Source organism: Crinia signifera, chromosome 2, assembly GCF_055691185.1.
Source record: "Crinia signifera chromosome 2, ASM5569118v1, whole genome shotgun sequence".
Taxonomy (NCBI): domain Eukaryota; kingdom Metazoa; phylum Chordata; class Amphibia; order Anura; family Myobatrachidae; genus Crinia; species Crinia signifera.
In genome coordinates this window covers 312,949,372-312,967,708 of record NC_139218.1, presented here as the reverse complement: position 1 = coordinate 312,967,708, position 18,337 = coordinate 312,949,372, and the positions used below count along the sequence as shown (strand labels likewise).

At 46.0% G+C, this 18,337-nt stretch overlaps 1 protein-coding gene across 3 annotated transcripts in view; it reads right to left on the bottom strand.

The window, feature by feature from the left end:
• COG3 (component of oligomeric golgi complex 3) overlaps nucleotides 1-17,684 on the bottom strand; it is a 65,730-nt gene extending 48,046 nt beyond the window's left edge. For 2 of the 3 annotated variants that reach the window (XR_014469746.1, XM_083168963.1), the window contains exons 1-7: nucleotides 17,429-17,683; nucleotides 14,634-14,780; nucleotides 12,200-12,261; nucleotides 11,498-11,663; nucleotides 3,451-3,525; nucleotides 1,426-1,518; nucleotides 396-521 (exon numbers count right to left, since the gene is read on the bottom strand). Coding sequence is in view for 2 of the 3 variants with exons in the window: in XM_083168963.1 (XP_083025089.1) it covers nucleotides 396-521; nucleotides 1,426-1,518; nucleotides 3,451-3,525; nucleotides 11,498-11,663; nucleotides 12,200-12,261; nucleotides 14,634-14,780; nucleotides 17,429-17,599 (840 nt within the window). In the remaining variant the exon portion in view is untranslated. Of the gene's footprint in view, nucleotides 1-395; nucleotides 522-1,425; nucleotides 1,519-3,450; nucleotides 3,526-11,497; nucleotides 11,664-12,199; nucleotides 12,262-14,633; nucleotides 14,781-17,428 lie in introns of all 3 variants that reach the window. The other variant, XM_083168964.1, reaches the window with a different exon arrangement.
• Between the last annotated feature and the right edge of the window lie 653 nt (nucleotides 17,685-18,337).

The following is an 18,337-nucleotide window of genomic DNA, read 5'->3' as shown; positions in this document are numbered from 1 at the left end:
CTTGACTCCCGGCATAAGGCCCCCGGGCCTGAGGTTCCCCACCCCTGATCTACATGGTTACAATCACCTGGTTCCTGCACAAATACTATACCCCTAAGAGTCTGTTATATCTGCTTAACTTACTCCATTACATTGATTAGCTAGATTTTACCTAGCAACGGACACGTTTTGCGACTTTGGGTTGCCCCATCAAGCCCTCTGTTGACCTTTCCCCCCCATTACCCTTCTTTTGTGCGATTGAAATGAGAAATTTTGAGGTGAAGATAAATGTACTTTCTATAATGATTTGAGTATTTATTTCTAATACCTAACCCAACATTGCTTGCCATTAAATGACTTTGCCCCCTGGAATAAGCTGTAAAGCGCTTCCTGCCCGCTGGACTTCTGTAACCTACCCGTTTCACGAGTTGGTTGGTGAGGTTCTGTAGTATGTTCACAGTGTAAGTTTTCATAAGGTGCATAGCTTTAGAAAGACATTGCTTACACTTTGCCAGGTAAACAGGATGATCTTTATAATTTGGCTGGAGGAAAAAAAAATATATACATAAATCATAATAGTTCACAACTATCAAGACAAATGTCTATACCTCCTTACATGGAAGAATAAATGGCAGTGCAAAGATAACTTTGCTTGAACTGCAGCTGTTCGCTGTCTCATTGCTGTAACTCATAATACTTTAACCGTAGCTTATTTTCAGTATATAACTGCAGAAAGGTTGCCATGGGCCACTCTGTAAAGAACACAATTTTGCTGAATGTGTATATTTATTTTGTGTACATTATGATTATTATTTTTTCTAAAGAATGGTTCTATTGACATCCGGTGGTCATTATTGGTATTGCACCTACTCACAGTTGCTGTTTTTGCAACCAAGTTTATCCTATTAGTCCCGAAGGTTGCAGATGATTCGCGAGTACGAATCATCACGGCCCCGGGTGCACTTTACGGTGGGCCGTATTCGCTGAAAAGTGCTTGCACCTCCATAGGGTACATAGGATATATAGCATATATCTATGACCTGCATTGAATTAATATGCAGTATTCTGACAATGGAGGAAATATATGAAAAGTATTGCTACAATAGCCGTATGGAGTCAGAACAGAAAACAAAACGGTGCACCCTCCCCTCCCCTACAGACCGTACTTTTTTTATCACAGTGAAAATAGTGAGAAATAAATATATTCACATACCTCCAAGACTGCCATGATAAAAACCGGTACAAATTCTAAAAGGGGTGTGGTCATGGGTAAAGGAGGCATGGCCCCACAACACTCCCATAGGAATGATTAGGATTGGGAGATGTAAAAAAAGGTAAAAGTTCCTTTTTGGCCAGTACAGGTCAAAATAAATAAATAAATAAAAAAGAGTACAAAATGGTAAAGTTGGGGGTTATGTATTCAGTATGACAAGATAACCAACTTACGTGTGATGAAATATAGGATATACAGTCATCTAGTTTTGCAAGCATGGGTATAAATCCTTCACTGTTCACAGATAATGTGGGAGAATTCAACTTCTAAGTCAAAAGAAAGACAAAAACAGTTACACAGCTATTCTGCAAACCTTTATCAGTAGATCAGACCACATATACAGATGGGTCCTCAATAAGCCATGCAGCGGAAGATGCCTGATGTGAGTAAGCCGCCAGATCCTGTGCATCTCTATTGCAACGCAATGCAACTAGAACGCATGAGGAGACTGTGCTGAGTAATGTGTATATATGTGTATATATGGAACTTGTACATTGTGTGTGACTTAGGAGGTTATTCTAATCCATTCGGTTCTCTGTGCATTCGCACGGAGGACCGATGGTGCGCGTCTGCGCAGACGTAGGGTGCGTGCATCCACGGCGAACTTTCGGTTCACCAGGAGCACGCACCCATGACGGAGTGCGGGGGGCGCCGGGCTGCCCCATTACCATATGGGAACGCCCATCGTTCCATGGGCGTTCACATGGTAATGAGACAGTGACACAGGTGGGGGGCAAGCAGCTGACATCACCGGATGTCAGCTGCCCGCCCATATCCGTGCACGCATATGTAAGTGACTTAAGTCACTTTGATATGCGTGCACGCACCACATCTTTCAATGGTCGGTGACCATCGAAAAGTGTGGGCGGTTACCCAAGGCATGCGAATGGATGTTTATGCAAAACATCCATTCGCAGCCTGTGTGGGCGAACCCGCACTTTGAGGGGGGGAGAGGGGGCGGTCGTTCGCCGGGCGGGGTTTGGTGGACTCGCAAGGCTTCGAATTCGCAGCCTTGTGAATCAACCAGAATAACCCCCTTAGTCTGTATACAGACCACAAGGATCATGTATTATAAAAATAGCTGAGGCTGCTACATTGTAGCATGTCGCACAGATATGAATTAGCAGAGTTGCTGAGAGAGAGATACAAATATATATATACCCACTTATGAAAATACAGAACCATAATAAACAAATGTGTTTTTGTAGAACACAAGCTAATTTGGTACTTCTTTACTTTCACGGCGCCAGCATGGCGCCGCGCGTCAGAGTCCCCTTGCGGGGCTCGCTTCGCTCGCCCACGCTGCGGGCTCGGTTGCTCGCTACGCTCGCCACGCTAATTAAAATCAACTCCATGCCAACATGGATAGTGAAGGTATGAACTATCCATGTTGGCATGGCGTTAACTCCATTTATTTAACTTAATTAGTGGCGAGCGTAACCCGGAAGTACGCGCGGCGCCATGCTGGCGCCGTGAAAGTAAAGAAGTACCGCTAATTTTTTACTGGTGACTAAGAGTTCCAGCACAGTTACAAATGCACCTTCTCCTACAGGACTCCAATAGTCACTGTCAGTGGGGCTACTATATATTGTACAGTTATTATTATTTATTATTAACAGTTTTTTATATAGCATTTTCCATGCACTTTTTAATAGGAGAAATACCAGGGGCAGAATAAAGGGAGATGGGCATAGTGTGTCTATGGGCCATATTCAACGCAGCCAGCAAGGGGGTTTAACGGCCACCCTCGCCGGTTAACCCCTGCGCCAGCTGCTAACCCTATTCTACATTCCAGAGGAATACTTGCTGCAAGGATTACCCCAAACAGCGAGGTTTGCGGCAAATGTGGGGAGCCCGCTGCATTTATCCACGAGCCTCGCTGTTTTGTTGGCCGCACGTGACATTTCCACCTCGCGGTAAAAACCCAGCAAGGTGGAAACTGTGTGTGCAGGGGGGTCAGTTGAATACTGACCCGCGAGCAATCAGAACTGCTCGCTGTCACAGCTCACAAAAGAGCATTGAATACGACCCTATATGTTATAGGCGCATTCAAAATATGAAAACGCTGCTTTATCTAGACAAATGCTGTAAATATGAGCGCCCTAACCCATACACAGGGTATACCTGCGGATTTATAGCTGAAAGAGGCAAACAAGCCACAGGTAGGCTAACCCCAAAGTACAGCAAGCAATACTCACCTTGTGTATGGTTTCTAACTCATTAAAGTATGAAAGTTTCTGCTGAATGCTCTCTGCGAAGTTGACCAGTTCTGACTGATGTGGACACACAAAACAAGAGAAACTGTCACTCACATATTCATAATAGGCTGCATTTCTAACTTCTAGAACCCTCAGTGGTGAGGAATGGGAAACAGTGCATTTTATTCCCAACTAGCTGTCCCACACTCACATCTAGAAGCAAGTTCTATAAACTACTGTTAACATAGGCACATTTGAACCATGGTACCAACTAAACCTAATTTTAAAGTTACAGGGTGTGTGTATACACAGGAATAAATTTACTAAAATGAGAGTTCTATTAATGATGTGATGTTGCCCATAGCAACTAGATTATGGGGGGTATGCAATCCGGGATCACGGCTGTCAATCCACGCCAACAGCTGTGGTCCTGGCCCGTTTGCGGTCTGATTGACCGCAGAACGACAGACGGCAATAAATGTCCCACCTGCCGCTCAGCACAAAAGGGGCGCGGCCGCAAAAACGGCCGTGGATTGGTGATCTGTGGCTGGGATTGGCAGAATGGGCCCGACAGCTTCTAAAGTCGTGCCCGTTCTGCCATGATCCTGCATCAATGCTGTCGCTAAAGACAGCGTAGAATAGGGAGCCACCGCTACTTCCCACGTCGGAAATAGCGGCGGCACATTCCATACCCCCCTATATCTATTATCTTCTAGAAGGTGCTAAATAAAGAAGTAGCAGTGGATTGGTTGCTACGGGCAATATACCATCTTCAACAGATCGTAAATTTGCCCCTCGGTGACCACTTTTATTAGGTGCACCTTCCTGCAGCATTTTGTGGGCCATCAGAAACCTGGGATGCTTAGCCACTAAAACAGATGGGTACTTGTGCACTATCACGGCACCCATCGCATCGCAGACCATAAGGCATGCGATGGTATGCGATATCACGCGATGTTCTACAATGGCATACAATTTTAAAATTGTATGCCATTGTATATGGCATACAATGCCATACAATGCGACTAAAAATTGTATAAGCACCCTAATGGGTGAAAACGTGAACCCGAAGTGTGGCGAGCGCAGCGACCCCGCGAGGGGCGGCGGTACGCGTCCTACGACCTTTTCATACCCCCACTATCCATGTCGGCGTGGAGTTGATTTTATAAAGTGTGGCGAGCGCAGCGAGGGGACGCGGATACCTTCACAGGTATCTGCGTCCCCTCGCGGGCTTCACAGGTATCCGCGTCCGCTCGCCATGCTTCGGGCTCGGTGGCTCGCTGCGCTCGCCACACTTTATAGACTCAACTCCACGCCGTCGTGGATAGTGGGGGTATGAAAAGGTCGTAGGACGCGTACCGCCGCCCCTCGCGGGTTCGCTGCGCACGCCACGCTTTGGGTTCACGTTTATACTGGGGGGGTGGCGTAGGGGGTGCATTTAAGCATTGTAAGCACCCATTAGGGTGCTTAAAAGCACCCATTAGGGTGCTTATACAATTTTATATCGCATATGCGTTAAAAAAAGGAATTTGGTACCTACCGGTAATTCCATTTCTCTGAATCCGCAGGGGACACTGGCGAGCTACATTGGGTTTTAGAGCTGGGTTTGCTGGGAGCTGGCACACTATAACTTTAAGAAGCTGGCTCCTCCCCTCTAATACCCCACAATCCCCAGTTAGGAAAATTGTTAACGAGAGGAGAGGACACCAGGAAACAGAACAAATCAAACATAACATTAACACTCAGATACCACTCATAACAGGCAGATAATACTGAGAACAAGCAGGTGACACGAGTAGGGCGGGAGGCCAGTGTCCCCTGCGGATTCAGAGAAATGGAATTACCGGTAGGTACCAAATTCCTCTTTTCTCTTTCATCCAGCAGGGGACACTGGCGAGCTACATTGGGGAGGTTCCAAAGATTCCCCCTTGGGCGGGAGAACTCGTGGAACCCTGCAGCACCAGACGCCCAAAATCAGCCGAGGCTGAAGCAAAAGTGTCGAACCTGTAAAATTTAATAAATGTATTAACCGAGGACCATGTGGCGGCCCTACAAAGCTGATCAATTGAAGCCCCAAGTCTGGCCGCCCAAGAAGCGCCCACCGCCCTGGTGGAGTGGGCCTTAATCGACGGCGGAGGCTTCCCAAGAGACCCATATGCTTGGTGAATGGTTAACCGGATCCAACGGGCTATGGACTGTTTGGACGCAGGCCATCCCCGTTTTCGAGCGTCATACAAAACAAAGAGATTGTCGGTCTTTCTTAGTCTCTTTGTTCTGCTGACAAATTTTAAGAGCCCTTACCACATCCAGGGTGGAAGGTCCTTGAACTGAGTCCTGCAAAGATGGAATAACGATAGGCTGGTTGATATGGAAAGACGTGACGACCTTGGGTAAGAAGGATGCCTGCGTGCGGAGCTCCGCTCTGTCTCCATGGAACACGAGAAATGGAGATTTGCAGGATAAGGCCCCAAGTTCGGAGACTCTCCTAGCTGAAGCCAACGCCACTAGGAGGACGGTTTTCCAGGTTAGGAATTTCACATCCACAGATTCCGGAGGCTCAAATGTGGAAGACTGCAGGAATTGAAGAACCACATTAAGATCCCATGGGGGAGTAGGTGGTATAAAGGGTGGTTGGAGTCGTGCAACCCCCTGAAAGAAGGTCTGAATGTCCGGCATCAACGCCAATTTCTTTTGGAACAGAATTGACAAAGCAGATACTTGAACCTTTAATGATGCAAGCCGAAGGCCTGCTTCCAGACCTGACTGCAAGAATCGGAGCAGTCGGGGTAACCTAAAGGATTTAAAAGAACATCCACGGGACACACACCAACGCTGGTAGGCCCTCCATATCCGGTGGTAATGGGCCGCAGAGGTAGGCTTTCTAGCCCTGAGCATGGTGGGGATGACAGAGGACGGAATCCCCCTCTGCTTCAGGACCTCGGTCTCAACAGCCATGCCGTCAAACGGAGTGGTCTGAGGGCGTGGTGGAAGAACGGCCCCTGCTGCAGAAGGTCCGGCCTGTCCGGGAGAGTCCAGGGGTCGTCTGCCAGAAGGTTCTGGAGGTCCGAGAACCAACTCCGGCGAGGCCAATACGGAGCTATCATGATGGTCTGAACCTTTTCCCTTCGAATTTTCTTTAGAACTTTTCCGATGAGAGGAAGTGGAGGGAAGAGATAAACCAATTGGAATGGCCATGGGATCTCCAGGGCATCCACTGCATACGCTCCTGCATCCCTTGTCCTGGCGACGTACAGAGGAAGTTGATGGTTTTGGCGTGACGCCATGAGGTCTATCTGTGGGGTGTCCCACCGGCGTGTGATCTGGTGAAAGACGTCTGGGTGCAGAGCCCATTCCCCTGGGTGGTACTGGTGTCTGCTTAGAAAATCTGCCTCCCAGTTTTCTACTCCTGGGAGGAAGACCGCCCATAGAATGACATTTCGTTGTTCTGCCCACCGCAGAATCCTGTGAACTTCCCGCATGGCTCGTCTGCTTTTGGTTCCCCCCTGTCTGTTGACATAAGCGACCGCGGTCGCATTGTCCGACTGAACTTTCACTGGTCGGTTTGACAGGAGGTCTTCTGCTGCGCTTAGGCCGTTGAAGATGGGGTCCACAGACCCTGGAGGCGACGAGACAGAACCACCGCGCCCCAGCCCGTGAGGCTGGCGTCTGTGGTCAGAATCGTCCAATCCCACACCGCGAAGCGGCGACCCTGAGCCAGACTCTGCCTCTGGAGCCACCAGGCAAGGGACAACCTCGTGGTCCTGGAGAGCAGCACTGTCTGATGGATGTATAGATGCGACCCGGACCACTGGCTCAGCAGGTCTAACTGTAGGGGTCGAGAGTGGAACCTTCCGAATTGCAATGCTGGGAAGGCTGCCACCATCTTCCCCAAGAGCCGGATGCACAACAGGATCTGGACCCTGTTGCGACGAAGCACTAGCCGTACCAAGGCTATGATTGCCTCTATTTTGTCTTCTGGAAGAAAGATCCTCTGCTCCTGGGTGTCCAGGATTAGGCCCAGAAACTGGAGCCGTTATGTGGGAGGTAGGGCTGATTTCTTGTAATTGATAATCCAGCCGTGATGGACCAGACAGTCGATGGTCGTTTGAACCTGATCCTGCAGAATGTTCACCGATGGACCCTTGATCAATAGATCGTCGAGGTAAGGCACCAAGGTCAGTCCCTGAAGCCGAAGGTGAGCCATGAGAACTGACAAGAGTTTGGTGAACACCCTGGGGGCAGAGGACAATCCAAACGGGAGAGCCTGGAATTGGATGTGTTCCAACCCCACCGCAAATCTGAGGAAAATCTGAGGAAAATCTGATGGGGTGGCCAAATGGGGACATGAAGGTAGGCATCCTTTATGTCTACCGATGCCAGAAATTCCTGAGATTCGAGTGAGGCAATCACAGAATGGATGGACTCCATCTTGAATTTCTGATATTGGACAAAAAGATTTAGGGATTTTAAATTGAGGATGGGCCTTGCCGACCTGTCCGGTTTTGGGACGAGAAAGATGTTGGAATAGAATCCCCGTCCTCTTTCCTCCACCGGAACGGGTACTATCACTTGTGCCAGCAGAAGTTTTTGAATGGCTTGCTGGAGCAGAATTCTTTCCTCTGGAAGTTGAGGAATTTTGGTCCTGATGAACCTGGAAGGAGGTCGGCCGATAAATTGTAACCGGTACCCTTCTGATATCAGAAGGCGAACCCAGGGATCTGTTGTTGTTGTGAACCACTGTTTCTTGAAAAGCAACAACCTTGCGCCGACCTGAGCTTCATCTGCTGCATGGGGTGGGTAGTCATGCGGCAGGCTTATCCTGGGGCTTGGGCAGTTGGGTGCGAGTGGTAGGCTGTCCTCTGGCTCTACCTCTGCCACCTCTGAATGAAAATGAGGATCCCCTGCCGCGCCCGCGAAAGGACTGGTGTGGGCGAAACGACTGGAAGGAGGGCCCAGGATATTGTCGGCGGGCTGGAGGAGGAGCTGTTGGCAAGAACGCCGACTTACCCCCTGTGGCCTGAGCTATCCATTTATCAAGCTCCGGGCCAAAGAGCATTTCCCCGTTAAATGGGATAGCTTCTACCGCTTTCTTTGATTCTGCGTCCGCCGTCCAGGACCTCAACCAGAGGGCCCTACGAGCTGCTACTGCATTTGCTGAAATGCGAGTGGCAATCATAGTGACGTCCTTGGAGGCATCAGCCAGGAAGGACGCTGATTCCTGAATGTGCTCGGCTAACACCTTGAGGTCTTGTCTAGGAGTACCATCCTCCAGACCCTGAATAAGCTGCTCAGACCATTTTGAGATGGCCTTGTGGATCCATGCCGACACTACAGCAGGACGAAGCTGAGAACCTGCAGCGACATAAATACCCTTTAGGGTATTCTCTAACTTTCTATCCGCCGGGTCCTTGAGGGCAGATGCCCCGGGGACTGGAAGTGCGGTCTTTTTAGACAGCCTGGAAAAGGAGGCGTCCACCGGAGGTGGCGTAACCCATTTAGCTAAATCAGAGCGGTGAAAAGGGTAATTATTAGAAAATTTCTTTGGTACTTGAAATTTTCTGTCAGGGTTCTGCCAAGCAGCTGACAACTCTTCCTGCTTGGGGAAAGGGAAAACAACAGGAGGCTTTGCTTGTACTGAAAACAAATCCATGTCCTGTGTGACTGGCTCAGGCTCCTCTGGGAAATTAAGAGTTTGCTTTACAGCTACAATGAGGGCTTCCACTCCTGCCAGTTGTGGTTCCCCTTCCTCTACCTGAGCCTGATAATCTCCATCATCCAGATCCAAAGCATCCTCTAAAAGAGGGGCTTCATCCTCAGATGTATCCTCGGAATCATTTAAGGCTGCCAAAGTGCGTTTTTGGCGCCCTGTTTGGCCCCTAGGAGCGGACCCCAAGGAGGACACTAAATTGTCCATGGACCTAGCTAGGGTAGAGGCCCACGCTGGCTGTGCTGAGCGTGACTCTGCTAGCTCAGAAGTTAATTTAGTCATGGCACCTGCCAACATGTCAGCCCACGGAGGGGGGACAGTGGGAGCCTCCTGAGAGGGTGAAGCAGCGCTGCATGCCTCACACTTAGAAGCTGTGCTATCAGCTTTTTGTGTAAACTTAGTTCCACAAGAAATGCAAATGAAAGCCTTCTGAGAGGCTTTAGTGGCTGCCTTTCCAGTCATGACACAGACAGGGAATACAGACAGACAGATAAAGCACCCACACACACAGTAACACAGAATGTAAGTGGGGTGAGGAGTTCTGAGGACTGCAGGGCACCAGAGGGGAGACTAAGCCCAATCCCCAAATAGCCCACTATATTATAATATATATGTAACCACACAGAGAGTTTTAAGTGTGTGTAACCAGAGGTTTCAGTGAACTGAAACAATGCAGCAGGCTATAGAACTCCTAACACAGCGCTGAGCACTCCTGGAAGAAGAGAAGTGTCAGGCATTAATACAGGGATTGTAAAGCATATATAACACGCATAGGTAAGCCTTACAATCCTCCCTCCCCCCGCCGCAGTACCTGTAGTGGCATTTAGGATTTCCAAAATGGTGCCTGCCACATGTAAAACGCGCGCTGTAGCGCTGGCAACGCGCCAGCCTTCCCCCTCAGCGCGCCCTCCGGGTGCCCATGTCTCCCCTACTACCAGAGAATACCCTCTGTGTATGGGTAGCGCAAAGCCCCCGGAGATGGCGACGGAGGGTGGCATACGCGCGCGCGCGTTTGCACGCTGGTACTCACAATTACCGGCGGGGGTCTCTGTGTCTGACGGTCCCTTTGGTGGGGGGCCGCAGGAACACTAAAAGTCTGGGCAGGTGCCTTTGGTAGGGCCCTGACCGACTGTGCTGGGCAGAAGTCCAGCGGCGCCCAGGCTACACTTCTTGCTGCAGCAGCAGGAGTGAGTCTGTGATGTATATAAATACAGCCTAACAGGCTTTTTGTAGAAGAAAAGAAAGAATAGTAATGCCTAGGGAGATTTAAGTGGGAGCAGTGCTTCTGCGTGACCAGCTCCCTCTGCACAATTTTTCTAACTGGGGATTGTGGGGTATTAGAGGGGAGGAGCCAGCTTCTTAAAGTTATAGTGTGCCAGCTCCCAGCAAACCCAGCTCTAAAACCCAATGTAGCTCGCCAGTGTCTCCTGCTGGATGAAAGAGAAATCGCATTGCATGCCATCGGGTGTACACACGGAGCGATTGGTCGCTGAGCAATATATATAGCTGAGCGACCAAATTCCTGAGCGTCCTGTTTTCATCAGCGACCAGTGATGGTCACTAATGAAAGCGAGAGACCCTGCTGCGGGAAGCTGCTGTTCATAGGATCAGCAACCACTGTGGGCTGGTCGCAGGAGCGCGCTCCCGTTGACATTCGCCCTGTACGCAACTGTGAACAACACTCTAGATAAGGCAGTAACAATGCTGATTGTTAATGTTTTCTAGAGGCTTAAGGTGTAGAAATGTATCTGTAATAGATGGAAATGTAGCTGTGTAACTGAGCATCTTGTACAGGATTACAAGCTCCAATTGATCTAATGCATAAGATTGCTACATAGATATTTTCATGCATATAAAGGTTAAGAATGACAGAGCAAAATAAAACAAGCAAACATTCTTTTTTTCTTCCAAAGAGATCAATACTGATAAATAAAATAAAATAAAAAATAGACAAAAAGCTCTGTGACAAACATCGGCTGGGTACAAACTGTTCGATATACGATATATCTGGTATGGATTAGAGAGTGGTTATGCCATATATGTCTGAACAACACTGTCCAAACACAGGTCGGCCCTACAGCACAACCAATGGCGATAGATCATTCAGAAATATCAGGAATTGCCCAGAATTATGTCCTATATGGTTCCTGTGACCTGGCACGTTGGGTGGCAGTTTGGCAAGTGTATATGACCTTTTGTGCATAAACCTCATCAATAATTACATTGGTAGGCGGATCACAGCAAACATTTGTTTTCTTCATCCTAGACAGTTGAATAAATATACTAATATGACTCTTAAAGGGAAAAAAACACATTATAATTGCAGCCCATTAAACCTACCTGTTCTTTAAGAAGTTGTTCACAGGCTTCGTGCAATGTTCCCGTTTTTGTAGACACAAATAAGTACTGTTTCTGTAACGACTCCAAGTGCTGCAGTGCAACATTGACGTCATTTAGTATGGCGTCACACTGGTCCTGGAACCCGGACAAGTAATCTCTCATCTCTCTACAGAAAGCACACAAAATGTTGGCCCTTAGTATGTTCAACTCAAAAAGATCATATCATTCCCAAAAGTTTGCTATGTATTCATGTCATATGAACTCAACCAGATGTTTCATCATTACAAGTCTAAATACATCTTCATTGCTGAATGCTACGTGTGGCTTTAATAGTCCTTGACATGCAAGTTCATATATGGACACTCGAGCTAACACGGCAGGCCCCAGATGCAGACTAAAGGTCCATACACAATGGGTGATTTTGTCCAGCGTTTAGGGACAATGATGATGATGGGAAAAATAGCTGGGCTAAAAAAAAAAATTAATCGCTCAGTGCACACACGGAGATTTTCGCCCAGGGGTGGATGACTTTCCATAGCAGAACACTATGGAAAGCCGTCCACGCCAGAAAAAAAAAAAAAAAACACAGCCAAACAGCTTTTCTAATCAGCAGGTCCCCATATCCCGGCAAGTACTGAAGTGGCAATGCTATAGTGTCTCTGCTTTTCAGAGTTGCATCCTACTTTCCAAAAAGGAACGTACCTGCACTTCGCCCCTTCATCTTGGTCCATGTGCGTCTGTAATTGGGCAAACCAGGAGAAGAACTGGAGAAAAAAAAGATTATTTGAATAAGCCTATGTATAGATATATTTCTGGAACTAGATAGAAAAATTTCAAAAATACAACCATCATATCAGTTATTACACATCTGGACCACAGATGCCTATGTACATGCATATGTTACTGAATGTTAAGTTGTGAAGACAGATCTCACAACAGGAACTTATTACTATACTTTGGATCACTCAACAGCACATTTGTTGTTTACGTATCAAAGATACAACTACAGTTTGACAGAAAGATGACTGCAACACAGATGCAGATAAAAGCTAGTGTGGTAATGGGAATCAAAGCACAACACTGCTTACTTATTTCCACTCATTACCACTGCACGCAGGTAGCAAATGGCCATTAATTTGGCCATTAGACAAGAACACTTTGTAGGGAAACGTATGCATTTGGACGTTATATTGACCAGAAGCTATTAATAAACCGCTAATCAAAAAGAAGAATGTGACCCAACACTTAGGATGGTGTTAAGAGAGGGGAACAATGCCAGTGAGATATGGATTGACGAATCACGATTCAGATCATGTGGACATGTTTGAGTTTGACGAGAAAACGTCTGAATGTACAGGATCTGCAGTAAACCATGGAGGTTGTGGCGTTATGCTGTGGGGCTGTTTCAGCTGGTTTGACATAGATTCACTAGTTGTAATGCATGGTCACATTAACACAGCAATGCCACCTGTCAAGTTTCCAGAGCAATGCTGGACAGGTATACACAAAATTTGGTAACCCAGACTGGCCAGGTCAGAGTCCAGGTCTTAACCCCACTGAGAAACGAACATTAAATGGAGCGATAGGTGCATTATACAGTGTGACAGTTATTCACTGTACTTAAGGCAAAATGGCAAAACATACAGCCTGCTAATGTCCAGGAACATGTGGACAGTTGGTCAAGAAGCGTGTCTGCAGTAATCACTGCACGTTAAGGACCTACAAAGTACTGACACCAATAAAATTGTGCTGCTCTATTTAATGTCAGTGTCCAATCACAATTGTGTCTATGATAGATTGAAAGATAGATTACAGGACCACAGATTATCAAGTGCATCACAGTTAATCATATGTCTTAATTGTTGTTTAAAGTCTTGTAAATACATGTAAACTATAGATCATTGCAGGCAAGGTACTATAAATCAGACAGATAGCCAAGCATTCATCTCCCTGGGTAAAAGACTAATGTAAAGCTAAGTTTTTGCAGGGATGGGTACTATCGACATCAGCCACATACAGAATCACATACATCATTGCTGCATATGTGCCATTCAGTCCTTCTCAGTTTGCCAGGACCAGTGAGACCCAGTGTCAGGAGTATTTTTGGCCTAAAACACATGGTAGTCACAATGGGACTAGCATTCTCACTGATTAATCCAATAGGCAACATTTGCAATACTGTGTGTGACTGCGTCTGAATCTGTATATGTAGTGCTGCAATACAGCAGCCAGGGCTGTTTTCCATGACAAGCTTTGTTCACATAAAACAAACACGTCCGGGACTATCAGACATATAGGATTCAGCAAGACATCTTGAGCAACCTAGTGTTCTAAGCCTAGATACATGAGTAGTGTTCATTCTAGCACCCTGCACCATCCAAAACCCATGCCTGTGTGTGTCACTCTCTGCTGTGGTGCTTCTACCACAGAGTGGTCTATATTTCAGCACTGGTATGCAAACCACAACTATGCTAGAAGCAACAAAGCAGAGAGCGACACCTCAGGCAGGGAAGAGGAACTGCACATTGGAAGACAAAATATGCTAGAATGAACACTACATGAGGACACAGCTGTACTATCGGCTGTGGCAACAAACTATCCAGGTGCTGCCAACTTTCACTCTCTACAGTCAGTGTGCTTTTAAGCTATAGGAAATTGATGGAACTATTAAAGTAGTGGGATTATGAGGACTTTCATACATTTGCAGCGATCAATGAAAAGCATCTAAATCACATGCGATTAACAGCAGGTCTGGTGCGGCTTGCAGGCTCCGGTGCGATGCACACGGGACTGTACTGCAAGCCACACTGGATGCAGAAGCAATCTGTTGGATCACATTCGAGCTGGGCAGGCTTGGCTGGGATCGCATGCAAATGGTTCCCATACAATATATCGCATGAGATCCTGCCACCCAGGAAAGTCCAGAGTCAAGGGGGGGGGGGGGGGGTTGCGTGTGACTTCTCCGAGGGTCGATGTCGCACAAGTGTAAGTAGAGATTAGAGATGCTCTAATTCCCCATGATATTAAATAACACTTAGAATAAATAAAATGACAAACTCCTATAAGGATAAAAAAAAATAAAAAATAAAGTATACATAAGAGATTCTCCCATCCACTATTAGTGATATGCACCTACTTGCTGTGCAGTTTCGATTCGATCATCCTCCATTCCCAGTGCAGAGAACCCTTGCTGTAGGATACCCTCTGTAGACTCTGGAACCGCTGCAGATAAACCCACAGACAGTGACGTGGACGTCAGACTGCATAAATCTTCAATTGGAAGCTGGACAAAAAGAATTTACCATAATAGAATTACATTTATGTTTTTTATCTGAGTTCTCTGTTATCCTATGCAAGAAAATAGATACAAATGAAGGTCCAATATAGTTTTTTTCTATAGTAAACTGAATTAAGCAGTTTTCGAAGGATATATTGGGAAAAATATTTTAGATTAAAAGGTAAGGCACTAGTTTAGTTAAAAGTATGTTTTCGTTAAACATGGTAGTTTATTTAAATGAGAGAAGGAAAAAAAGAAAATCAAATTGAGCCAGTTGGACGGGAGAAGGTTTAAAGCTGGCCATACATTTGTATGAAGGTCATATGATCGATCGAACAATCTTATGTGCTATTAAACACATACAACCTGCTTACGACTGCTAGCATCCAACTGATCATATGTACAGCACGCATGATCAGTTGAGTGAGCTCTTGACCAACGGGAACAGGCATGGCACTGATATACCTCACAATGTGCACACAATCGATCACACAACCTATTGAAATAGTGTGTTCAGGCCTGATATTGTTCTATTGTATGGCCAGCTTATCCCAGCGTCAGTACGGTAGAAAATAGTTACACCAGCACTCAGGAGGGTCAAAATTACCCTGAAATATTTAACCCCACATTTCTTATTTTTTTTCAAAGATTTCTAAATCCATCGGTAGATTTCAGTTAAAAAGTCTCATAAAAAGTTATTTATGTGAAATGAAATACCTTATTTATTTATTGTTTCTTATATAGTGCAGCAGATTCCGTTGCACTTCACAAGAGTAGACAGTGATAAAACAAACTGGGTAACAGGTAACTAGCAGTCCCACCAAGTTACAAGTCCAGAAGGGAAGCTATATAATTCATAAGTGCCTCAGAGGGTTATGCGTATGGTACTTAAATATCATAGGCTTGCCTGAAGAGGTGAGTTTTCAGGGAATACTTGAAAGTTTGGAGACTAGTGGAGGGTGGGAAAAGCCTGATGAAAGTCCTGTAATAGTGAATGGGAGCTGGTGATCCATGCAGAGGAGAGACACAGATCTTGCGCAGAGCGGTGTGGTCGAGATGGGAGATATTTTGTTATAAGTAAGGAGATATATGCTGGTGCAGTATGGTTAATAGCTTTATATGTGTGTAGAAGTATTTTATATTGAGTACGGTAAGATACAGGTAACCAATGGAGGGACTGGCAGAGCGGATCAGCAGATGATGAGCATCTTGCAAGGAAGATCAGCCTAGCAGCAGCATTTAAAATGGATTGCAGTGGTGACAGTCTGTTCTTGGGAAGACCAATTAGGAGACTATTGCAATAATCAATGCGGGATATCATGAGTGCATGGATAAGAGAGTTAGTAGTGTCTTGTGTGAGATGGTCGTATTTTGGATATGTTTTTTACATGCATGAAACATGATTTGGTGACAGATTGAATGTGTCGAAGAAAGGATAGTTCAGAGGATGACCCCTAAGCAACGAGCTTGTGGGGTAGGGTAGATTGTCAAGTTGTCAACAGCGATGGAGATATGACGATGGTAACTGTTCTTAGTTGGCGGAAATAGAAGTAAACCTTAGAAGTCATCTTAGGAACTTTAGTTTACTATTATGAAAACTATGAAAATAATTAACAAAAATAGACAGCCTTGGCCTCACTTATTACAGTTTGGTGTAAGTGAATTGAAGATTTAAAAAATAAAAAAAATGTGAATTCTTCTACTAATCACTTTCTTGCTGATCTTGATGTAGATGTAGAGGCCCATACACACTGGGTGACTTTGAGCTGAAAGTCACTCAAAACAGCATGTTTGAGCGGCTTTCAGCTCAAAGCGCCCAGTGTGTATGCCCCAGCGATAAGCGCTGCTGTGCCGCTCCCGCATAATTGCCGGGAAAGCCATTCATCTGCTGGTATTACCAGAAGATAAACGGCTTTGACATAGCTGACGGCACCGGGCAGGGGGAAAGCCGCTCAGTGTATATGCACTGAACGGCTTTCCCCCCAGCGATGATAGCAATCATTGCTGTCCATATACGCTGGTCGCATAGTCGCCCAGTGTGTATGGACCTTTAGTCACATGCCCCAATAACTTTGTTCAATAATGGTCTTAGAAAAATTTAAATAATGAGAGAATTACCCTTGTTGTACTTATTCATGGAATCCAATTGAAATTAAACAAGAACTCCTCAAATGTTATTAGGGAAGGGCTGTGTGAGAAGCCCTTGAGGCATCATTTTTGCCAGCTGGGTGGCATTATGACGGCGGGGCAATGTAATACTATACAATAATAAAAGATGTAAAACTTGAGTTCCTTATTTTGATGTGAATATGACGTTTACAATTCAACATTAAAATGTATGTTTTTATGTGTGTGTATATAAAATGTGTTTTAACTTTTTATGTGTGCGCAATGTAGAAGGCAGGCTCGCTCGCCATATACCACCCTTGTGGGTGCAGCTACGTGTAAAATGTAAGCATATCTTATTATACAAAATGAAGCAAATCACCCTGCAGCAGAAGGCAGGCTCACCATATACCACCCATCGCGCCCTTGTAAGTGCAGCTACTGTAGTATGGGCCACTGGCTACAGACGTTCCCCATGTCACACAAGCAGCAGCAGTGTGAGGGGTCCTGTCACACAGCACCCACTACACACACCCCCTGTCATTCACCTCTGCAGGAATAGGCAGCTCCTCGGCGGCTGCTTTCAACTCCAGCACCGAGTCTGTCTGCCTGTCAGTCAGCGGGGCAAGGGGATCGCTTCTCCGATCCCAAAGGACCAGCTTCTCCCGAGCCTCTTGCTCATCTGCCCCGGCCGCCGCCATCATCATCATAACTACCATGTACAGGACCAGCCACAGCAGCAGCTCCAGCGAGATCCGCTTCCGGGATCCCGAAACCTGGCAACGCTGACTGGGGGAGGAGCCATCTGACCCGGAAGTCCCTGGCTTCTGACGTTACGTTTTCCACGTACTCAGAGAGAGAGTGGTCACACTGGTCAGGAGGAGTCAGAGAGAGAGAGTCAGAATCAGAGTAGGGATGGGACATCGAAAGAAAACATCGGTCAAATGATGTTTTTCAACATTGGTTGCAAAACATCATTTAGACCTAAACATTGGTACTGTGAACCCGATGTTAACCGATGTTAACCGATGTTTCGATATTTTTTAAAATAAACTGGTTACCAAAGCATATAATACACTAATAAGCTTCTGAAATGATAAATAATCCCTCTATTAAGTATCTTGTTGGAGGCTTACAGTTTATACACACACAATGGATATATGATTCATGTTTTGTGGTAAATCAAATTTGTTACGGAAGGAAAATGAAGCATTAACTATCAAAACTTTATTGCAACAACTCACAATCTGCTGTTTTTACCTAGATGTTTAACTGTAGCAACAGGCTAATAACTTGATCATAGAAAATAGCAAAAAAACTGTACACATAGTGCAACATAGAACATACTACATTGTTGCTTAGAATAACCATCAGAACAAAGACGCTGGAGCCAGTGCAACTGCAAATTAAGGTTTGAAACACGTCTGCATTTGACAAACCAGCCCCCATCCCCTCCC